We start from the raw sequence: 25,256 nt of genomic DNA, 5'->3' as shown, positions 1-25,256 counted from the left end.
TTTCTTGCTGTTGAACTACTATTGGCGAGTCTAGTTTTGATCATAAGAAAAGTCAGCCCATTTCACCATAGGTTTCGCCACTAGGAAAGTTTATGATAACATTGTGTAAAAGTGAACTCTACCTTCAGTGCCCCTGTGCTCTCAGGGGGCTCAGTTTCTGGACTGTATCGTCTTGCTAAACCAATATATCTGCAGTCTGTGCCTCTGTACTGGATCATTTCTTCCTATCTCCCCTGTATTGAATTAATAGCCTGGCTTTCTGTCTGCGTCAGCATTGCACTTTAAAACGTATCATCTTTTCCATTTTCTATATATTAACACATGCTTTTTTGCTGCTAGTTTATGATTCAAGCAAGCAGCTGTGATTAGCAGGAGGTTGAGGCCAGAAGTGGAAGTTAAAATGGCTTTTAGCTCTGCTGAGAGCCAGGGATGTCACTGATTCATATCTCAGATCTCTACGTTAGACTATAGTCCTATTGTCAGGGGATCAGTTTCACTTGAGGATGTCCTGTGATTTAGATATTACCCCCTACATCTGTGTTTCATGTATCGCATTCGCACGGGACAAACGAACTCTGTGTTTTACTAAAATTCATGATCCATTGTTATGGCTCTGCTACTTTCCACCTCTCCGCACTGCGTCAGATGCAGTTTTAATTACTTTGCAAATTATAATGGATGATAAAAATATATTTTTGATATTACATATCCTGGGAAAGACATTACCAACAGCCTGATGGTATTTAAATCAGACCCCGATGAACAGATTAATGTTTGATTTAATGATTTCATCAGTCTAAACAGGTGAATAGTTCAGAGACATCTCGACTTTGCTCCCTAACACCTGTCCAAACTTGATTTATATCACATCCTTCATAATTCCACAAATCAAATGAAAATTGCAAAAAAGTAAAAACTCACCCCTAAATGTTGATTTGCACTGGATTAGTTTTTTCAGAGTCGGTAATTTGCGGTGTAAGTTTTACTTTACAAATCACGGACATGGATGATTTACACAGGATTAAGATCACATGTGACCTCCATGATTATTAGAAATTACCAGAGGTCCCGAGGTAAAACTAATCTCCTGTTAATGAGTACCTGCAACTGAGAAAAGACCAATAAGGGCAAATGACATTGACAAAGGACCCGAGAGTTTCTCAAGCATGACTTTGGCTCCTACCACCATAATTCACGTGAACACATCTGCAAGTTCACTTTCTTGTTGTTGTCCAGAACACCTCAAAGAATATCTTTGTTAATTACATCCCCGGCTTCATATCTAAATGTTCTGGTGAACATGTCTCAATGGAGCCCTGAAATAATTAGCAGTAGTTTAAATATTTCATTTGGCCATGTCTTTACACTGTCTGCAGAGGTTTTCTATTCTGTACTTTATATGTTTCTTTAATGTAATACTGCATTAACATGCATGTGTTAAGTTACCAGGGTAGTATAGAGTGACGTTTGATGCAGCTTTTGCATGTTCATACATGCACAGAAAGGCACTTACAAGCAGTTGGTATTTAAGTATACCTAGAGCTTTTTTTTTTTTTTTTTTACTTCTTCTTTCAGAAAACATTAGTCCTCAACAGAAAAGGAGCCTCAGCGCTGAACCTGAAACGAGAAGCCAGAGCGTAGCTCAGATTCAGATGTGATGAATTAAATCCTCCTGTTCCATCCCAGAAGGCCTCTGAGACTGCACTGGCTCGTAAATCAACATGATCTACATCCAGGACAGACACCGCACAGACAGACGCAGCTTGTTTTTGATGTTAACTGCCACCTCTTTCTCAGCGGCGACTTCTCCGCTCGCACACAGTGACTCAGCAAACGTGAGGCCACTCTTTGAAGAGTTGTGAAGAAGTGGATTGAAGTAGTGGGGAGAAGAACGAAAGAGTCTGGATGGGGGGGATGAGCAGAAAATGGGGCTATAATTTCCATGCAAATTTACCATGTGGTACGAATCTTACACTGACATACCTCACGTTTCCCGGCTTTATGTTCCTTATGCAACATTCTGGGAAACCGTTTTTTTTTTTCTCTCCCTTTCGCCCAGAGCCACACGCGGATAAAAAAAGAATCAAGACCTGTTTGAATATGTTACTGTTTTATCTGGCTTGAAATTACAACATGACGCCAAAGGTTTAAACTTAATGACAATCTATTTTTGTTTGTGAGAGATTGTTTTTAAGAAAGAATGCAGCATTAAACGCTAATGCAGCTTCTGAAAGGAGTTTAAATAAGGTTAAACAAAAAACAATTGAATAAAATCTGAACCAATAATTTTAATTCAATTGCTCCTGCAAACATGAGACAACTAATTTGAGAACTTTTAATAATCAGGTCCCAGTGGTGCAGTTCCAAATTTCTGCAGGAAAATTGTTCTAACTCTTTAGTAGAACTCTAATTACCTAGCTCACTACATTTAGAAACGTTTACATTGCTGTCTTTTGGAATAATTATCCCACTACTGCTATGTGAGATCAGTTAATGGTGTCCATTTGACTCGGTTTGACGTATTAAAGCCAATCATGTAACCTTTTGTCTTTTAAGACATTCAAATATTTCCCTTATGAGATACAAGTGCAGCAAACTCAAGGGTTTTGCTGTCATGACCTTCCTGGATCTGGCATGCACAATAGTTTATGGTAGCTAACATGACTGAAGCATTTATAGCAGCTAATTTTGGCTCATGTTTACTCTGACTTCTGTCCAACATACTTTTGTACGTATATAGAATCAATGACAATGCAGAGAGTCTGAAGACGATTTACAGCGTCCCCCCATAACAGGTAATAAGGCAGTGGTGGTGAGGAAAACTCTTTTTGAGTTCTGAATCTGAGTCTCTTCAGGCAGAGCGTGTCCAAAATGTGGCCTGTGATGAATTTGGACTTTGCATTTGGCTGCAAGATTAATTGAAGATAACTTTTGCTACAGGTGAGCAGACATGGCAGAACCAAAGAAATGCAAGTTAGCAAGTGAGTGCAAGAAATTTAAGACATGGAGAGATAATTAATAATAAAAAACGAGGGGAAGTGTGTCTGCTTCAAATGCAATACAGATGAGAGCATAACGAGCAAACTTCCTCCAGCCTGTCATGGTTCTGGGTTTTGAGTGTTTCCCATGACCCTGTTTGGTTTTCTTTGCGTTTCCTGTTTTTGTTTCTTCTTTGGTGTTTCTTGTCTTGTTTTACTTCCTGTGTTTTTCCCCCCTCTTTGATGGTTGGATTGGTTTCTCCTTGTGTGCTCCACCCTCATTTATTTCACTTGTGTCTCGTCACCCCTCTGCTCATGGATGTATAGACCCCTTCACAGTTTGTAAACAATCTGATGTATTTTGAGGGGCGGGGCTTAACTGGAGGCAAAACATCCCAAACGTTATAGATTGTAAAAGGCGGTTAGCCTGTGACTTCATGCTTTTTACCCTTTTTAATACATACAATATTACGCATATCTTTAGTTTTGGCATTTGTTTATTGTAAATGTGTTTTACATAGTAGAACAAAAGCAAAAATATAACATTTTTAGCAACTCTTTCTGCGTAAAGTGCTTACAGAACACATTTATAAATGACTTCCTGTGAGCTTCGTGACACATTATGCTACACTGCTCTTTGCACCAGTCCAACCAGCGCAAATACTTTTCCCATCAATGCATCATGAAACGTTTCACTTCATCCTATTTAATTATGTGTTTGGTAAACACCTGACAACACACACACACACACACACACACACACACATATATATGTGTGTGCGTGTTTCCATATTTTTTTACACTATATATTTGAATTATCACGTTATGTACACTTTCTTTACATTGTTTTTTAAATCTTATACAATCACAGAAATCACTTGAAGAATATTCCAGTTCTCCTTTCAGATGCATTTACAGTATTTACATACATTCATGGGATCATGTATGACACATATTCAGAAAAGCGATTCTTCTGATTTGCATGGAAGGAATGCCTGACAAGAGTGAATACACTTCCTCCATACAGCGTCAGGGGCTGTGCACCAAAAAACACTCGCATAGGTTTCTCAATCATCACAGGTCACGGGAAATTAGAAATCAGAACCTCCAAAACCAACTGAATTCAATCTCTTAACCGTCCTCTTTGTTATTTATTCATCTTTTTAAATCCATCTATATACTTGACATTGTTGCCTACTGAATCCCAACTTTACAGGACAGGAGTCTGCCCCTGAACTCAGCAGCTGTGCAGCATCTGCTGTCCCTGCCACGACTGATTTGGCTCACTTCAACTGAGTAGAACAATTTCTGCAGGTAGATGTGATGTGAAATTTTATTTACCAGCAACGACCCCATGCAGCACAAGACTTTTTATTTCATGACAGGTGATGCTTTGTGGATGCTTTCTAATGCTCTATTAACCCCTAATAAAGTCACATTAGGGTAAAACCAAATAAAGTTATGAGATGTTGTAAAGGGCTTCCAAAATCCTCTCCTAAAAGGACATAAATTGCAGTTTAATTTCATATGTTGGCATCTGATTGGTGGACGGAAGCCAGGAAAAATACTGGTTCAAAGTACAACATCTTCCTACCTGTAAAGTGAGTTTGTGTTAACTTTTGAATCAGTCAAAGGTTACACAGTCCCACAGTTAATGCTTTTATTTTGAAGGTTTAACCGGTTTAAAAACATTTAAAACACGACGATTTGATATGTAAATCATTTCAATTGATATGTGGGGGAAAAAAATATGGCAAGACATGACAAAATAGTTCACATTGATACTTGAGCCCTTCTTTGCAAGATCGCTGCCTCAGATGGTTCGTCAGCAACGACGTGAAGTTGCAAAAAGTAATAATAATAAAAAAAAGAAACCATAAAACAGAGGTTGTGGTGCATGGCAAGTTTTTTTTTTTTACCTTAGCTTGAAATATACTTTCTGCATCATTGCTGGGTGCAACAAAGGCCACAAAAACAACAATTATTCTGATAAACAGACTCGAATCCTTGAAGACTTAAATCCCGACCGCAGGACAACTACGCAAAGCTCTCAAACTTCCTAGAATGGGCAGACGACCAAATATTTTGTGTGCCAGTGCAAATTACATGGTGCCCTGATCTTTGTTGGTGAGCAGTAATTCAACATGGACTTGAGCCTCGTCCCTGTAGCGCGACTCGGAGGCAACCAAGAAACCTATTCACAGCTAGAAGGAATGCTGAAGGCCCCAACAGTCCTCACTGCTTGCTAATACATCGTCCGGTGAGCTCTCGTTGCTCGGGAACACATTCAATTCAAGCCATTAAGCAATGAGTTTTTTGTTTTGTTTTTTTTTGCTTTTTTTTTTTTTTTGCAAATAATTAAACTTTAAACAACATTTGGCTCCAGGAAAGCTGAAAAAAAAAATGGAGGTTTTAAAAAAAAAAAAAAGTAGAATACCCCCCAGTGTTAGAACCTCTACTGATATAAGGCCTTTGACTGGAACATGAGCAATAAACACACAAAGTGTAAAAAATACTCTGGATAACAAATCTTTCTTCAAATTAGCTAAAAGATTTGAGAATAAAGTTGTAATATACAAGAAGCTTATTTCACCTGTGAGGGTGCTGTGTCAAGTAACAGTTTTCTGTTTCAGTTTTTTACAGTCTTTTTCCTCGTCACCCAATAAATTATCACAGTACCAGGATTGTACGTCACGCGCACACAGTTGGACATAAACAGAGACGGGCAACGCGGAGTCCTTTAAAGGGTGTTTGGACGGTCGCCCCGCCACCCCGTCACCCTCCTCCTCTGTCTTCACGTCACACACACATACACCCCTCCTCCTCCCGTCCCCTCCGTTTAGCGTCAGTCTGTCAGAGCGGGGTCAGAGGGGTCCGTTTGCAGAGCGCGCCGTCCTGCTGCTTCGTGGAAAGCGGTGGACTTTGAGGTGTTTCGACAGGTGATCACTGCGGGCGAACTTCTTCTCGCAGACGATGCACTGGTACGGTTTCACTCCGGAGTGGGAGCGCCGGTGTCGGGACAGCTCGTCGGACCGGGAGAACCTGTCGGAGGGAGACCCAGGATGTGATTCAGGAAATCAAGCCAGTCTGCTCTAATGTAACCCCAGTTCCTATAGTTCCTCAATAACACAATATTCCCTATTCCCAGGGATAAGTGTAAAAATATACATAAAATTACCAGTTTATTTGTATAAAGCACCTTCTTTATACATATATAAAAAGGATGCAGTCATGCTTTGGGGTTTGCAGATAACATCAAAGCCCTGTCAAGCCGTTATATATATATGAGGGGAATCTGAGAGGTGTTGATGCCATGCATGAGTATTGCCATGCAACATTTCGCTATTCCAAATTTAGCTCAACACACAAGTCCAAACCCCGGTCTATTCCTGGCTCCACTCTACTGTGGTCTCTATGGTGCTCCAGCCAGCTTGGGTATCACGACACGAAAAGGGTTAAGTGGATGACAGGCTAGTGTGCCCGCACCTCGGCGTGCGCCTGTATATATTAGTAAAGCCATTAAGATCAGATTAATCTGTAACACAGATTCGTTTTCCAGCAGCGGCAGAAGCCGGCTGAAGGCGATAATTCACAGAGACGTAAAGACGTCACTCACAGTTATTTCAAACCATTTCCACAACACGGGTTGCACAACAGGGCTATTCATCATTTTAATGGCCTGGCAATAAAAAGAAGATATGAGCGCTTACGAAGCTAAACTGTGGAATCTGAGAAAACCAAGAACCTTAAAACAAACACCGGTGACTCATGCAGTTGGTATCAAGATTGTCTTCACCTGCACCTCTCACCTAATCTACTGTAATACAAGGAAAAGATAACTAGTTAACTGAGAGTCTGCAACTACTGAACCTGTGAGAATGTACTCGATGCTAACATGCTAATGGCGACAGAACCAACACGCTGATAAATAGGTGCGTCAGTGTTTTTCATCTGACTTCTTTGGGGCTAATTAATTACTAATTATGTAATGTTGCCATGCTGACATGCAAAACATCTGGAAAAATAATGAATTCATCACCTGGACACAATCACAATAACAATCCACCTGTTTATCTGTGATATCGACCAACACTGCCATCCCTACCACGTCCTCATTAGCTGAATCACTGGTTGGCGCAACCAGTGATTCCACTTTTATTTTTTTCACAGTATGAATCAGTGATTCTGCTTATTACAGGTCACCTCTGAAGTATCATCATTGTGTCAGTGAAGGCGCTCAGTCATCCAGGTCATGGATTGTTCCACGAAACAATGGGGGGGAAATAACTTGTCGTTTTATATTTCAGTTGACGCTGCTGTAACTCATCTCTTCAACAGGCCAAAACAGCAACCAATCACATGATTAATTATTGTTTAATCACTTTACAAAGTCCTATAAGACAGATTCATAGTTCATGTTCTCTGTTTACTGAACATGGAGCAACCGCCTCAAAATCTCAATTATGTTTTCCAGACAGCATAATTTAATCATTTTAATCAAATTATACACTTTTTTTTTAGATTGATTTACATCTAGCAGACACAAAACAAACATTGATTTATGTTTGGTCACTTAGATTTTAGTTGAGTATTTAATTCAACTTTAGCTTCTATTTTGGACAAATGTTCGCCTTGTGCTGAACAGGTAGTGTACAACTGTCCTTTAGATGAAGCTTTTTAGCCAGTGGAGCCAGACTCAATTATTCATGTAAGACTACTCTGCTGTTACTCTTCTGCCAATCACCACATAAAGCTCCATTGGTTCCCAACGGATAGACTCTAGACTAGATTTCGGCCTACAAAAACTTTGTGGGCAGCGAAAGTCGTGCCGGCTTCCAGGCTAAAAACAGTCAAGCTGAAGGCCATAAAATAAAAACAATGGAGACGTTAGAGCATTCTGTAGAGGACAATGAGGACTGCAGGTGAACAACTGACTCATTAATGTAGCTTTAGGAAATCCATTTTACTGCACATCATAGGTCTTCAACAGGTGGTCAGCAGAGGTACTGCAGGGGGGGTTGCGAAATCTTTGGTTGATTAGACATTTTTTATATATATATTTTTAATTTTCCCCCATAAATGATTTTTTGAAAACTACACGTTGACATGACACTGCACAGTAGGCCCCGCCCCCATTACTGCTGAGCCAATCGGGGGCCGCATATTACATGCTGACTCTGTCAGGTTTCCCCTCAATTGGCCGAGAGCTTATTCAGTCTACAGGTGAATTCCTAGAAACACGCTGTAATATTATATATATACAGATATATGCATGTTTGTGTTTATGGCAGTTGCACGGCCATCCTACTGTTGCACGTTTGAAATTTTAAATAAATTAATATTTGAACCTGTGTATTATTTGAATAGCTTAATATTGAATGCAAAATGATAATAATAATGTATATTTATAAATAGCACTAGGCCTAGTTTAATAAAGAACACATATAGTAGGTAGGGGGTCCCAGGTCCTAGGTCTGAAAAACATTGAAGACCTTTGCTTTACATTATGTGATGACATGTAGGGGTGATGCTTGGATGAAGTGCATGCACAAGTTGCACCCTAAAGCCTTTATAATACTCCCTGAGCTGCAAGCCAGGGCACGACGTAAACCATGCACAGCTATTCTACTCAAACTGGACTCGTGCCCAGTAACATAGTGTACCAGGATGGATGTTTTAACAGAATGTGCATGTGGGATTTACACAAATAGACTGATTGTGTTCTTTAAATCCCTGTTTTGTTAGGATGAGACTGATCATACGCCAGTTCTCTCTCATCAACATCTGCCTCTCCGTCTCAAACTCATGCCCCCTCTTGCTATAGCTCTTTTCTTTTTTTGTCCCAGCTCAGTTTGGGACTGTGGGCAAGGCCAGTGGGTTTGTGTCTGCAATGGTGGAAGGCCCTTTTGATCGCTTGAGTGTTTTTCACTCCTTTTTTTACACATTGAGTCCTTGGGGCGTCTTGGCGTGGCCACAGCCCAACACACATAGCTTACATATTAGTGTGGGCGCTGTGGGAAATACATATACAGGCTTTGTTCTAGCTTGTCCCTAAACTCAGCTCTGCAGGCAACTGAGCGTATAAAAACAGCCTGGAAGGTGGGGCGGCCTGGTTAGATACAAAACTGGAAAGTTACAGTAATAGAGACGCTGGCATGCTCTCGTACTGTACATCACATACATATTGTGGTATCTCTATTTCCTTTGTCCCTTTTTTGTTTAGCCACTGCTGTCAGCTCAGAACCATGCGCCACTGTGTTTATGAAAAGCTCAATTTCAACCCTCTCCTTCAACTTTCAAAAATCACATTAAAGTGCTAACCAGTGACAGACTTTGCTAGACTTTAGGCTAGGCTTTGATCTAGCTCAACGGAAGCTGTTTTCTAGACAACCCCAAACTTGTTGACCTCCCCGCAGTATGAAGCAGGCACGATGGTGGTTGCTTACTCATCACCATAACACAATGAATAGTAAATGAAGTACCAGGGATGTCCCAAACCAGGCATTTTTAAAAGGTTAGGTCTGCCGTAAAACAAAGATGACTACTTCTTCTTCTCCTGCAATTATTGGCAGCTTTGATGCTAGCCAACCGCAACTAAAACAGAAGAAGAGGAAGAACCAGAACCACAGGACTAAACATGACAGCTGTGTGGAAGCACTTTACTCTGGAAAATGAAAGCATTCAGATTGAAATTTGCAAACTGAGCAATGTGGACGTTCGGTGGGGTGTTACTGCAAAACGTCAAGTCCACTCAAACGGCAAAGGTTGCACCGAAACAACACCAACAAACTACGAATGCAAGGTTTAAAAGAAGAGGAAAGAGTTCTGGAGACAGAGATTTATGAGAGAGTTTATGGCTACGCTGGATGAGCAGAACATTTCTTGAGTCCAGAACACAAGGTACGAGCTCCTAGAGGTGGGAAAAAATATTGATATGGCAGTCTATCGTGACACTTTTTGATCCAATTCGATATCGATTTCGAACGTCTTAATAAGAAGTCATGTTTTGGGCCGATCGTAAACGCCTTCCATGCCTCCAACGCCACTTTTTCTGTACAAATGGAATAAATTGGAATTGGATCATTTGTTTATAGACTCGTTTTGTTCAGTGAATTATCACTGTCATCTGATGTACATATACACAACAGGTATTTTAAGTTGTACTTAGAATACTGTAATATATTGCAATATCATAATATCGCAATAGAGTATCGTATCGTGACACAAGTATCGCGATATGTATCGTATCGTGAAGCCCTACCAACTTCCCTCTCCACAATACATTAGCTGACAGAAAGATTTATTAGACTGAATCCAGTCGACTCTAGGAGAAGACAAGGAAAGATTTCAGGAATCTACAGGTGAGGAACTTTTGTTTATCTAAGATCGTATCGGGGCTCAGATTGGCCGATACTAAATAATAAAAGACCAGGATCTAATCAGGCTGGGGTGAATAAAGTTGATCAGGACATCTCTAGTAAATGCCCTCACTTCCTCCTTCTTTGCCTCTTAGTGTAACCAACCAAATAAAAGCATGACAGCTCCGTCACCACCTGGCATTGTGTGCAGTTACAATGACTGCATCAGCTGAGAAACACAACCAGCCACAGCCCCGATGATGACAGATGTCCAGTACACACACGCCACAGTGTTTCTACAGCAAACTCAGTCTTCCAGCGCGAGCCGCACAACACAAAACCTCACACAAGAGTCTCCATGCAGGTCTGAGCTGAAAACAAAACACAAAAGAAACACAGACTGTTCTGTAAAATGTTTACATGTGTTTAATGTGAGCATTCAGGCCTCCGTGTGAACTGTAGCCAGAGATAAAAATGGATTCAAGTTGCATAAAAAAACAAAAAAACATGAAAGAGTTTGACGAAGGAAGACGTATAACTTTGACTGACATACATGTGGGAGTCCAGCCAGTGAAATACCACTCCTCTGGACTTCAAAGGGGCCGACATATGGATCTAAGGTTACAGAGAGTAAGAGGTGCAGGACTCCTCGGATCACCTCCTTGTCCTGAGCCCAGAGGAAGAGGAACAGGGAAACTTTGCTGCCGTCATTCTGTCATAAGAACACCATGGAGGTGTAGTTTTGACAGGACTAGTAGTATTATGTCACTTAGTAAATAAGTAAGTAATGCATGTCCCTCAGTGGCTTTTTTTCCACCGCTAAAGCAACATTTCAAGCACCAGTCAGCAAGATTTCCATCTGTGATGATATGTATCCACATGTCAGCCAAAACAACAATGCAGTGATGCTGCTTTTTAAAAGTAAACCGACGAGAACGCTACACGTGCACGTTCCTACAGTTTTAGAAAAAAATGAGAAGCTTTCTGGTTGCAATTGATGTTTCTTAATCACAGAAATGTTACTTAAAGAGATCAATGCCACCAATGCGCCTGCAGAATCACCAGAGCACAGAGTGGCTTAGCTTAGCTTAGCTTATCTTAGCTTAGCTTAGCACCGAGGCTAGGGAAATGGGGAAGCAGCTAGCCAAGCAATGCCTTCCTGCACATCTCAAAAAACACAAAAACATGAGATTTCAGTTTAACGTGCAGAAAAGCCAAAGAGTTCTTTGCTGGGGTCGACTGATGTTCAATATAAATAGATCAATATCATTTTGGGGTGGGGCAAAAAAACTACCTTACTTATCTGCTTCACTCTTTCCTGCTCCCTAGAATACTGTAAACACAGACACATCTGCATTAAGTTAAGCTAAAAATCAAATCCCTGTCATAGTTTACCTTTCACCATAATGCTTAACCGTAACCTTGCTTCTGTCCATGTGCAGAACAACACACAAGACCCTATGTGCACCCTTGGGCAATAACTGTACATATAGAGGAGGAATTCATTGACCAACAGGTCAGAGCTGGAACATTGGAGTTCAGAAGTTCAGGATGTTCTTATTTAGATGAAGGCAGCGATTAAAAGACCATCAAGTGACACCGGTTTGTGGCAGTAGATTATGGGATGTGAAAAGTGTCCCGGTGAAAACTTTGAACTTGAATTTGTAATAATCCTGCTGCATGAATGTGTGTGTGCGGCTGCAGACGGTGAGCAAACAAACACACTAACTAACAGGGGGCAAAGTCTGCATGTGGACAACTTCAAAAGGCGCTCTATCTAATCTAGAACTCCACCATGGTACAAAAACACGCAGATAGTGGGGGCCAGCATGTAGAAAAGAACAAATTGTATCAATCTCAAACTGTCTGGAGTGTGATTCCTTGATGATGGACTCTTTCCTCTCCATAAATGATCTAAACCGAGCTTGCCCAATCCTGCCTTGGGTATATTTAACACATGTTTGTATGCCCATAAAACATTTCTCTGTCTTGTAAAACAACATCTTTGGCTCTTTAAAACAAAGCGGTGACCTCAAAGACGCACACAGTGCAGACTTTGAACCACTTGTTGTTTCTGTGAAAATAAATTATCTTTTCAGCCTCTGGAAAGAAGTAGGACAAAAACAGTTTCTAAAAGGACTAAGATTCCCAGGATGTCACTTCTTATCTGCAATGACCCGACAATAAACTTCACTGATCACCATATGAGGAAATAAAGTATCACCAGCTACATCTCCTCCAAGTCTGGACACACTATCAACGGGTGTCTTCCCTTCATGTACTCATATAGAGCGGAAGTTGATAACCCCAGTTAGTGTAACATCTGTAGACTAGACAAGCAAGTTGTATAAATGCTGCAGGGTCATTCGACGTAATAAACCATTAAACTCTGAACAGTCTTCTGATTGAGCTTTAACTTATATGATTGCTAAACATATCCCTTGACTCATGAATGATTTGGACCATATAAAGACTCTTGGTTGTGCTCACCTCCATCCACAGCCGGGCCATGTGCAGGCGAAGGGCTTCTCCCCCGTGTGTCTCCTCAGATGGGCTTTAAGATGGCTGCTCTTGGTGTACATTTTATTGCAGCCGGGAAAAGAGCACTTGTGCATTTTAATAAGGTCTGCTACCGCGCTCTTCTGGTACCTCTGGCCCCCGGCGAGGACCCCCGCAGCCGAACCTCCGCCTAAACCACCTTCCCCGAGCCCGGTTGGTTTAGCTGCAATGGGCACCGGTGCTATCCGAACGAATTTGGATGAAGCGACACCTCCGGTTTTGCTGGCAAGGTTGGCTGGGGACAGCAGCTGAGGCACCAAGGCAAATGTTTGCCCCTGGATGTTAACCAAGAGCTGGGCGATTTTGATGTCTGACGGGGCCTGGGTTGATTGGGATGTGGCTTTCTGGGGCTGCTGGCTTGCAGCATCTGATATGGCACTTGGGTTTGGTTCTTGTTTGATCTGTATGGGCTGGATTTGTAGGATGACAGGCACACTGGAGGAAGCACCGGTGCTTTCAGATGATCCACAGTCCTCCTGTTTGATCCCATCTGCATCACTGTCAGAGGATACACAGCTAGCATCCACTGTTGATGATGATGAGGTGTCCATGTCTGGTGCACACGGTGCATGTTTGGTCTCTGTGTGGGAGGACAGCGGAGAATGAGCCACAGGCACAGTCTGATCCGAGTTCTGTGACACGGACTCGAGTTCCCCCGCTAACGTCCGGGAGCTTTCCGCTTCAGTATCCTCTGACGTCGGTGACATTGCCTCGTCGCTTCCCTCCTCGTCCTTCTCCATCGCCACCACCATGTTCTCCTCTAGGAACTCCTCGATCTCCTCCAGAGTGGGCTGAAAGAGGAGCGCCGCGGGATCCTGCAGCTCGTCGAGAAAGACTGGGAACTCGTAACCTTCCTCTTTGGTCTGCTGCTGGAGGAGACTCAGCCGCTGTTCCCTCTTGGACTCCCAAGCAAGGCCCATGGGTAACAAGGGGGCAGTGGAAGACGAGGAGGTAGAGGAGGGTGGGGATGAGACGCAGAGAGAGGATAGATGGGGAGAAGAGTGGCAGGTGCTGCCGGCATTAGAGCTTAATGAGGTGGTAAGGGAGGCCTGGGAGAGCAGGAGATCCAGAAGGCTGTCCTGACTCTCTCCTCCAGAGGAGCTGCTGCTGCTGCCACTGCTTCTGCTGCTCCTGCTTTCACAGCTGGACCCGAGGACGTGGCGCGACGTCGGCGACAAGGACTCCGGGCTGGAGCAGAGGGACGAACGAGGGCTTGAAGAGTCGCTGAGGTCGTCCTCCGAGAGCCGAGGCGAGGGGGAGAGGGCCACCCCTTGGTGGTAGGGGTGGTGGTGATGGTGGTGGTGATGGTGGTAAGTGCATGTGTCAGCCACCATGACGCCCAGAGACATGCTACCATTGGTGTGGCGACATAGGCAGCTGTAGTCAGGCCCCGGGGAGCCGCTGTAATACAGGAAGGTCTCCTCACCAAGCGGCAAGTGATCCACCATTCCTGGGCAGAGGGATGGCAGCTGACTCTGCTCTGCTCTGAAGATCAAGCTGCTCTGAAGCTTAATGAAAAAGTTTTTCTTCTTCCTGCAAAAGACAAACGATTGCGTCTATCAGTTACGACGGTGAAAGAAAAAAAAACAACGCCATCTTCCTTATTTGTTGACTGTGCTTTAATCTAATGAAATGCAGCTTTTTTAGAAGTTTGCGTACTTGGGTGATCATCAATCCCAAAGCATACAGCATGATGGCACGGTTAGGCTCCCTGTGGTCAGTCAGACCTCGACTGTGAGGTTAATGATTTACCAGAGGAGCCCCTGTTAGAACAAGTAAACCAGCACACTGACAGAAAATTGTTTATTGTTTATTTTTGGGGGGTTTTACTCGCTACCTGCTGCTTGTTTGGGAGATCTGCAGCCAATGGCACTTCAAAAGGAAAGTTAACCACGTGTGAAGGAAGTGGAATTTGAAGACTCTGTGTGTAGCTGCTGCAGCTGCTGCTGCTGGTTCGGACATCGAGCTCAACTGAGTGTAATGAGGGGTTCTCATTTCTCACCAGTTCCGACATTAAAGCCACATGGTCGTTTAACAGCGTGCTCCTATTTGTTCAGCCCTCCCGGCCCTCGATACAGCTCCGTCCGAGTGGCCAACTCTTAGATACACACATGCTGATACAGCTGTAGCAGAGATTAGATTTAAGATGCAATCTAAAATCTCCCTGCAGAATAGTAGGCACGGTTTTAGTGACCGGGTTCAGCATCAGTAATATTTCAGTGTCATGATGAGTGAGGGATTTACTGAGTATTTTTATGCACCAAGCAGCCCGTGCACATTTACTTGGATTAAAAATACAAAGTCATCATCATCAAGTGGTCTTACACTCAGTGAATGGTTTAGCGTGATTAAGCGTGACTCGAAAATCCCCTATAAAACCTTAAAAGGCTGCATGTGTGCATGAACAACAACAAAAAAATATAATACATCAGAGGGAGCCAGAGCAGAAGGATTGTGCGCCCTCTCCTGTAAAGCTGGAAAAGCAGCAGTTTCCAAAGAAGTACGGGGACCTCCAGGGGTCTTGAAAGAGGTTCCAGGTGGTCCTGGTAAAATTGTCTGTTTAATTCGATTTTTACTTTATTGGCTTCGTGTCGAGCTGCCGCTGTCACGGGACATGAAAGGACATTTATTCATTGTTTCCCACCTCCTGTGCGCTGTTATGTAATTCGCCACATATCTGGCAGCGGATTAAATTCAGACATGGTTGCATTTGTGGTAACATCATATGACATATGATACAGGGGAGGCGGTCTGATTCTGCAGCTGCCTCTTCTAGGTGAAACCTCGTGAAAGGAGAATTTTTTTAGAGGTTTAAAGGAGTTTGGCAACACATTGGCTTGTCCTAGTTTTAAGTCATTTGCCCTACAGTAACCCTGCAGCCCTGGAACATAAAAAAAGGCATTGGCAGCATGATGCGCTCTGAGTCTTGACCGCGCTGCATGAATTCATGGCATGTTCAGCAGTGACGGGTTGTGACAGCTAACCTGATCACAAAAAACGAGATTAGTTTCACTTGATTCCGGATATGAACTCAGCACTGGACCCGTTTATTAGTTTGGGAAAAAGCTTTATTTTCTTGTGCTCAGTAGCACGCTTTGTATTGTGGTCCAAGTTCAGATACGGTAATAAATGCAACACAAACACGATTAAGCCCGTATAATTCATCTCTCATGCGCTCACCTGTATGTCTGAGGAATCCCAAATCCCGCTCCTTTACGCTGATCGCTCCTCTCGTGGAAGTAGGTGTCCGTGCGTAATAGTGCGTAATGGCAATGTAAGTACACCACACGGTCTTTGCATAGCCGTAAGCCTCCACACACTCTCTCTCGTACACACGCACGCCCCCCTCCTCTCTCTCTCTCCCTCTCTCTCTCAAAGGCTTCGTAGTTGGCTGCGCTGTCACTTGACCGGACTGGAGTTTGCTGTCGCAGGCAAATCAGGTGGGTCGGCTCTGGAAGGCTCGCCTGCTCGGCGCGCCGCTATTGGCCCCTCGATGAAGGGAAGGCCGTCCTCGGGGTTTGGCGTCAGTGGAAAGAAGCATGAGCAGGGGAGGAAGGAAGGAGGGAGCACATGTTCTTGTGAGTCCCGAACATAAAAATCACTTTCGTGCCTGTTCACTTACTCCAGAGGCTGAAGATAGCTCCGGAGGCTTTTTACAGTGTGTTGACACGCTTATCTGGCAACTTGGATAATGTTTCCATTCCCATTATTACAATATATCACACTAATGTGTTCCTTGTAACACTCTGCCCTGTGATGTTGGTATAATCAGACTGGCATGTTGTCATTTTATTGACTTTTTGAATATTTTCTGTGACCCTTGCTGTTTTTATTTTGTAATCTTCTTGGTGTTTCTTGTCTTGCTTTACTTCCTGTTTGTGTCTTCCCTCTGATTGTTTAATTGCTTTCTCCTTGTGTGAGTCACACTTGTGTCTCCTCAACCTCTCAGCCCATGAGTGCCTCTTCTTTCTCTTCGTGTTTTGTCAAGTTCTCTGTTGACTTTGACCCATTTGTTTCCGAGTGTTCGAGCCCCCTTGTTCCATGTATCTTGGTTTTTGCCTTCCATCTGATTTGTGTTTTCCATTTCGTCTTGTGTCCTGCATTTGGGTCCGACCTCCCCAGACAAAATAACATATGTTTTACTTGATGTTACCATGGAAGCCTCTTGTATTTAAGACTTAAACTGTGTGATTTCATATGGACCCATAAAGCATTAAAGCTCATAAATAATGTTCCCGGAGGAAAAAAAAAAAAATACCTGTCACAGCTGACCATGGCTGAAGAGTGACTGAGGGAGCCATTGAGGAGGAGAGCTGGCGTGTTTACACTCAGCTCAATAACATCAGTAATAGAAGTTTTGCTTTCACTCCAGCTGAGCCGACCTCGTGTAAACACGTCGGCGGCGCTGAAGTAAGTTTACTGGCTCCAACGTAATTGGATTTGCATGTGTAGGTTAGATTACCTTTCAGCGTGTTTGGATAAATGATCCACTTTCAACCTGCCCGTAAACACTGAGAGTTTTGGTGCGCGCGGCGGAGAGTGAGCGGCTGTTATGCTGTGTAAAGGACACACAGCGTCACACTGAGGAGGTCTGTTGTGTACAGGACTCCTGTTGATCACATCTACTGCCTCTGACCCTGCTACTGATACAAGGCTACTGCTGCTGGATTGTTCCTGAGGATCCTAAACTCAGACAACTCTTAAGCTTCATTTTCTCTTCTGTCTAAGCTCAAGGAGCTAGTGCACTTATTACAGCTGCTACTTACACGATGACGTTAACATGCACTTTGCGTTAGTTGTAATTAACAGTTTTCTATCATCATTTAACATTTGTTTTTGAGTATTTGTGAAATGTATCTCAACAAGTACGTTATTGTACACTACAGGCTAAAAGTTTGGAAGCAAGAGCAAATTTGTTCATAAAAGATCATAGTTTCACCCTTTGCATCAAAATAAACATGATTATTATGTAAAACGTAACTTATTAGGGGCCATTTTTACTATAATTATCAGATATGTGAGTTCTACTTGCTTAAACTTTGATTTAACAACAACTTGGCATATACAAGGCATTCGTTCCACAAGGGATATTTGTATGCAGACTCTCAAAAGCCAAAAACGAATAATCCAAACTGTGCTCTTTTTTTCTCAGTGCTTTTGCACTGAAGTAGTGACTTGCAAATGTTCTCGTCCCTAAAACTAAGCCCTTCTTCTTTTCTTTTGCTGACATTTATTCAGCAATGGTCTGGTAACATTAATGTTCAGCTAAAGAAAAACTGAGGAAGATGGTTCATATTAATAAAAGCAAAGTGTGATCATGTAGTAATTACATCCCAGACTACATAGAACTCATGCTGGCTTTTCAGAAAGACATCGTGAACAGAAACCTGAAGTTGCTTCCAAACCCTTGGCCTGTAGTGTACATACGACCAACAGTGCACACCAACCGACCCACTGTTGCTACTAGTTTCACAAATATTTCTGCTAACGCAGCTGCATGAAAATAAAAGTTTGAAAAAAAGAGAGAGAGAGAGAAGGCAACTGCACTTGGTTAACTTGGATTTGGTCGTTTAAGACACGGATGCACAGATTATCACAAGAACCAGTTTTCTAGGCACATTAAACAGCTGGTTTTAGACTCTCATTCATGAGAAGTTATAGAAGAACGATTGAAGACAGGACTTGTTGAATTTCTTTAATGCATTTCATCCGAGTTGCTTCTTAAGTTCCAAAGAACTGGTGGGGAGTTGGGGTTTGAACGGAAACATCTGTGGATGTAACCCATCAGAAACTTGCATGAAGCAAACATTTTGTATTTTGCATGAATGCGCTGTAGCACAACTGTTAGCACTGAATGAGTTTAGGTTGTGCTTCCCCCTGGTTAGCGACGCAAAAGAGGAATCGCAATCTCACGTTAGGGGAGACTGTTCATACATGTCTGCAACAACTATTATAACAATAGCCAGATTAATGCTACTATAATGTAAATTATACCACAGGTTTATGGCTTAGAAGCTTAAATGGAAGAGGGTCTGCTAACCCTAACCCTAACCCTAACCCTAGAGTGATGCCTACCAGAACTGCTGTAAATACTCAAGTGATTTTGTCAGTGATAGCAGTTAGTTTAAACTGTTTATCTCAATACTTTAGCTTTCCCCTCCTATGAAATGGACCATGCTTTATTTACAAAATCTCCCCTCTTCAATGCTGGCCTGAATCAGACAGAGGTCCTGTGAGGTTACTGGGCACAAAATGTTTAGACAGAAGCAGGGCCGATGGCATCTACCGCACCCGGTCAACGCTTCTCTGTTTCCCGGCACTGATTACATCTTCGCTCATATCAATAGTCAACTTGTTAAATATGCTAGGAAGCCCCGGTATCTTGGTGGGCTAGGCTCTGGTGGAATTATCTCTGTGACCAATTTTAGCTCCCAAGGTATATTATGAGTCTAATTTTGATGTTATATTTGAGGAAATGCAGGGCTTAGAGGGGATTACTCACTAACGCAGCCTAATGGAGGCCACAGAGCTTCTTTTCTTCGCTCCACATACTAATTGGTTTCGGCTGCTCCATTCAAACTCAAAAGCACCTACACATATGCATATTATGTAAGCACCAGATGGACTTAATGAATCAATTTGATTTATTTCCTCTGGTAATGTGTGCACAACGTGCCAAAAGTGAAATGGGGAAAATGTGCGCCTCTTCAATCACAGACGATACCCTCAACATCGCTGGAGAGGCTTTTGAGGGGAGATATGGGTAATCCATTTAAAAGGCTTCTCATGCATTTCAATAGAATATAAATATATAGGTACATAAATGTATGGAACTGTAAAATGTGTTTGATTTCAGTTTTGTAACCAGCTGGGTTTTTATTCTTATTGCCAACATTTCAGATGTTTTTTTTTGTTTTTAGTTTTTTTTTTTTAACCCCTTTTCTAAACAGTGCGTTATTTTGGGTGGAGAGTTCAAGCTGTAACCGGCTCCGGCCACACCAGCTGACTAGCAGACCCCCACAGCTTTTAAAGCTGACCAAGTAAACAGGAAACTGCAGCAGCTCCCCGGGTAATCACAGAGTAAGTCTATTAACTGGCTTTACATGATACTCGCCTGACACTGACCTCCGGTGAGGAGGAGTTTTCATTTCTCACACCTGTCCCAGAACAGCGAAGAAAAACAAGCAGCACACAACACTGTCATGTTTCATTTCTGAACTCTGAGATGTGAGGATTTTCCAAGAAGAAGGCCACCCTCTGCCTGAAGTTGTTGTTGTTTGTTAACTCTGTATTAATTACCTTTGTCTGCACTTTTGTAAATTTTAGCCCTTTACATCACCTGTATCCAACTTTTCCTTCTGATTAACCTTCGGATTTTATACTTTATACTTAAATCTGTCTACACACCCCCTCTATAGAGACCCGTGTCCCCATGATGCAGCTGATGATGAAGCTATTAAAGTGATGTCCCCACAACATAATGCATTCGAGAACACACACACACATCTATTTTCAGATACTCTCCAGAGAGGCTCAGAGCACCAACGGCAACATGAAATATTTGTTAAATAAAAAGTTGTTTTTAGGAACAAAGAGTCCCTCTGAGACTTATGCAATAGTATTTAATAAAACTGCAAAGAACTTAAAAATCCAAAGACTACCACTGACACTGACACACACAGCCACAGACAGTACAAACCCCCCCTCCCCTCCCTCCCACGCCACCCCCGCACCCCCACCCCCACCCCCGCCTCCAGGTCCCATCTTAAACAGCTTACTTGGCTTTTAGTTAAACTGGCAAGTCTTATCCTATTTGATGGATTAAGCGTCTATGCCCTTTGCATGCATATTCAACACAAGCCCACTTTTGTCGCTGGAGAATTATGAGAACATCTAATTTCTGTTTCTGCATCTGTTAACGCTGCCATTTTTAGCCCTCTGCTAACAAATCAACATGGACTTACAGTGCGCTGCGCCACTGGCTGCTAAGCGTTGAGAAACTGGAGGTCAGGGACGCCAAAGATAGACAACCGATCCATTTTTGCTGTCTGGGGTGACATGGCAGCGGGGCTAAGCGTCGAAGCCAAAGACCTTCCTCTAGGATTCTTGCACCACAGAGGGGATATAAAACCATGGCAGAATGTTCTGTCCCAAAGGAAATGTGAGTGACAATATCATAAACGTGTTAAGAGACTTGGATGCATCATCACCCCTCAGACTTGGCTCTAATAAGCCCCAGAGGACAAAAACCCCTGTGGCTCAAAAAGAATTTTCCCTAAAGACTACACTATTATGAAAAACACTCATCAGTTAAACTGTTGTTGATGGGAAAATCTCCATGAGTTAAGATGATTTTTAAGTTGTAATCGTTCCCTGTACTTAGGAAAGTCATTTTCTTATGTAATGTACATGTTTAAACTGTTTTTATCTCATGCATTAGGCAAGCGATGTGTATGCATCATGTTTGAGTTCACTGTACATATTTAACCTCACTCAATGCCTCTCCAGCCATGGAGGTACGTGCGTTGCATTCGTTGACGTAGATGTGATAGAAGTGTCCCGCATAGAAGTGGAAGAAGCTCAAGAAATGGAGGTTGTGAACCTCTCGCGACACTTTATTGCACAAAATCCAAATGTCAGCTATAGTACACAATGGTTTCCAGCTGTGGCTCCCTTCCGGAGTAAAGAAATAAACATTTTTTTTTTTTTTTTAGAGAAACATCTGATATTATATTGAAACTCTTTCAAAGACAATAACCAGTGCCCTTGATATACAGACTGACACAGAGTCAGTTTACACAGAGTGCAGCGCCAATAATAAAGGTTTGACAGACTTCATAGCTAGTGATATTCATCAACCCCATAGCCACATAGCTAACTAGCCAACATTACTAACATTATTTTGAAAGAAAACCTAGACTGCCACAGCCCAAACAAACATATTATTTTCATGAAAAGTTGTGGTTCAGAATACTGCACAGTGCCATGGATTCTGCTTAATGAAAGTCAGATTTGAAGATGGTGTCCTGTGCAAACTATGCTACAGAACCACAGGGTCCCAGGGTGAATGGCACAATGTCACTTCCATAGGTGGAACTCTACTGCTGCTTTACACATACACTGACAATACCCGCAGAGGACAAAAAAACTAACTCTGTTTGTGTTGTTTCATTCAACATGGTCATAAATGTTGAACACGTCACTAAAATTTAATACATTTTTAGTGTTTTCTGTGACCGTGTTTGGTTTCCCTTGGGTTTCTTGTCTCATCAGTGGTGGACAACAGGCTGTGACGGTGCTGCAACAGATACTGACCCTTGTTGGGTGGCTAGCGTAATGTGTACTGTTACTTCACCACTAAAAAAAGGATTACAGACTCTTATCCAGACTGTTTGTATACGCCGTGCAGGGTTGATATGCATGCTTCTTCTTTTTCTTTCTGGCTCAGTTCTGTAGTGGATACAGCATCACACACAGGCCTGGGGTATGTACTACAGCGTAGCATCTAGGATCGATATTCACGGAGAAATTCTCAGAACAACGACAAGGAAAACTGGAGAAAACAAGATAATTTTGGCACGTGTGGACATGACCTTAGGTCTTTGCCAAGTCTATAATCTATAATGTCACCCCTGTTTGTCCTACATTTGTTCTGTCTCGTGTTCTTGTCTTTTTGCCCTTACCTGTTTATTTTTTAGTTGTGTGTTTGGACTACGCTGCCATCCCTGCAGCACCTTAAGTCATTTTGTTGCATTTGGGTCCTCTTTCCCTTACTATTAATCATGGCAGTGATGGTTTATTTTGCGTATTATCGTAAAACATAAAACGACAGATGATATAGAAGTGAATTTCAACATTAAACAGCAAGAGAGAAAACAGGGGACAGGAGTAATGAACATTGTCAAATGTAATAAGGTTCACTTTTACACATAATATTAACGTGACACTACGAACTGGTTACATCACATATTTTTTTTGTCAGCTTCTTTATTGTTACTGCAAAGTTAAAACAACCAGTCATTTAAAAAAGGGAATTAGTCTGGCTTATTTCAATCAACCACAGTCCATACATACATTCTGCAGCGTGTTTGCTCTTCCTCCCATTTTATTTGTTTAACCTACAAAAACACGACGCGGCCAAAGTGTACCTCCGACTTTTCAAGGTCATCCACCGGCTCTTGACGTCAAAAAACACGTCAGGGGTCAATCTTTTACTGGCGTTCACGTCAACACAAACTCATCGGTTTTGTAAGAAATGTCTGATTGCGTTTGTATGAACTATCAGTGCAGTGTCATCTCACTGTGGTGTCTGATAAATACCAGATGCGAATGAGGAAGGAAACAAATAGGGTTGATTCAGATCCAAACCCCACGGATGGTGCTGTCATTTTCCAAAATGCCCACTGGGAGATTAATGCTCCAACTTTGTTGTCTCTACTGAAGGCTGGTGAAGGCCGGTGGCCAAGCAGATCAGGTGCATGGAGGACTGCCTCATTGGACTGTATTTCTAAGTTCAGGATTTATTACTTGAACTGGGACATTGTTCTATGCTGAGCAGGCAACTTGTTAGTTGTAATGATTCATGGTTTTAATTTCAAAGTGGCTGTGATAAATATTTTTATGATAATTAGTTTATTTGAGAAGATACTGTGTGTGTTAATGTGGTAGAAACAAAGTTGCCTCTGCAGTAACAATCTCTAAAACTCTACTGTGTTGTGACTGTAAAATAAAATAGTTGTTTTTCACTTTTCTTATTGTACAGAAAAGGCTGTGAACGGAGAGGCACAGTTGGGATCAGTCCAAAGCTAATCCCCAAGCTAGCTTAGCTAATTGGCTTCCATGCAGCAGATAAAAGTATCAGCAATGTTAAACGTCTTAGCTAACTTTCAGAGTGTCTGCACAATCCTGCCTTTTTCCTATCCATATCCAGATTGTGTTCAGAATGATTTAAGAAAGTATGGACAGCAGAAATGACATGAAATGTGATTTTTTTTATCATTATTATTCTTGCACAATAGAACAAAACAACAATAACAGCAATTCCACAAACCTGTTTGTTTCTTGTTTCTTGTTTCTTGTGGAAGTCAGAGCAAAGGCTAGATTTGGAAAGCTTGTGATGTCATATTCACTTTTTCTATTGTGTCATTTAGCTTTACAGTAGCCGGTCCTCAAGGTTTTCCAACGGTTCCGAATTTGTTCCACGCTTCAGTTTATCCCAGATTCAATGAATTTTTTGATGGACCTTTTTAAACAGTTCAATATTTCTATTTTTTTTCTGCAGTCTAAGCGTGCAATAATGTCTAGTTCTTTCAAAGTTGTTATTAAAAACAAGCTCTCCAGCTGAGGAAACGTCACTCAAGCGCCACTGCACATTTACGTCCAGACAGAGCATGCTCAGACAGAACGGCGTCTGACTTCATTTCCCATTGACTGTTTAAATGAATTTCAATCAGTTTGGGAAAAGGAATATTCTCCCCCTGTGAATCTGACTGAAATTTCTCTATATCTATCTATACATTTTAATAAAAATTTCCACATTTGCTTCAAATGACAGAGGATGAAAAATAAAATAACTCTTCTCACTGTGCCGCGTTTGTGCTACATCAAATGTGTTACCTTAACTCCTTTTCTGATGGTGTTTCCCAGACAGAGTGCGTACAGATGCAATTACAGAATCCACACCCAGTGTCAAAAATAAAGTTGAATTTAATGGAATATCTTAACGTTTATACCTTTTTAAAGGCTTGACCTTTTCCCGCTGGGCTCTATTACATCGTAAAGGTAAGTCATCTCCATCACTGTCTTCCAAGAATCTTAAGGTTCCAGATACTTCTGTTCTTCCAGGACAGAGGCTGCAGTGTTTAGCGCCGCTGTCACGCCTGTTACCACGGTCCACAGAGAATATTATGCCTCCAAGTCCTGCATCTGTACTCCTAATCCAAACCGTTTACAGACACGGAGAACAAAGCAGTGCCTTTATTCAGACTCCAAAACACAGGTATTATATGTCCCCCTTCTCCTCCTCCGTTGGTTCTGATCTAAAAGTGGTTTGTTTCAATATGTACCGGCCAAGTCAAATTATGATTCCAGTGATGAGAACAGAGATTGCACGGTGGGGAAGAGACGTATTGTGAAGCACTTTTGGACGAGACTTCCTGCTCACATTGAGATGATCAGTTTTGATTGGACTTAAGGGGAGTGTGTTTTGCAATGTCATCCAAGTACGCTGTTAACGTAATTGTAGTGATAGCTGCGGTAGAACATACTGTACCAGACATTTAGGGGACGATTTGATGCAGAATACAAGGTTAAATTACTGTAAGTGAAATCACCAGAGCCGTAGCTTGTCAGTGGGCAAGGC

The 25,256-nt window shown here is 42.2% G+C and overlaps 1 protein-coding gene across 1 annotated transcript; it reads right to left on the bottom strand.

Moving 5' to 3' along the window:
• Positions 1–3,457: 3,457 nt before the first annotated feature.
• LOC125022923 (Krueppel-like factor 15) lies at positions 3,458–17,147 on the bottom strand. Its single transcript, XM_047609928.1, has 3 exons — positions 16,076–17,147; positions 12,827–14,428; positions 3,458–6,020 (listed from the first exon to the last, which is right to left on the bottom strand). The coding sequence occupies exons 2-3, from the start codon at positions 14,341–14,343 to the stop codon at positions 5,843–5,845; spliced, it is 1,695 nt and encodes a 564-aa protein (XP_047465884.1). The 5' UTR covers positions 14,344–14,428; positions 16,076–17,147; the 3' UTR covers positions 3,458–5,842.
• Positions 17,148–25,256: the final 8,109 nt, after the last annotated feature.

The sequence above is a fragment of the Mugil cephalus genome, chromosome 1 (genome assembly GCF_022458985.1).
Source record: "Mugil cephalus isolate CIBA_MC_2020 chromosome 1, CIBA_Mcephalus_1.1, whole genome shotgun sequence".
Classification (NCBI taxonomy): domain Eukaryota; kingdom Metazoa; phylum Chordata; class Actinopteri; order Mugiliformes; family Mugilidae; genus Mugil; species Mugil cephalus.
This window is presented reverse-complemented; position numbering and strand designations above follow the sequence as displayed.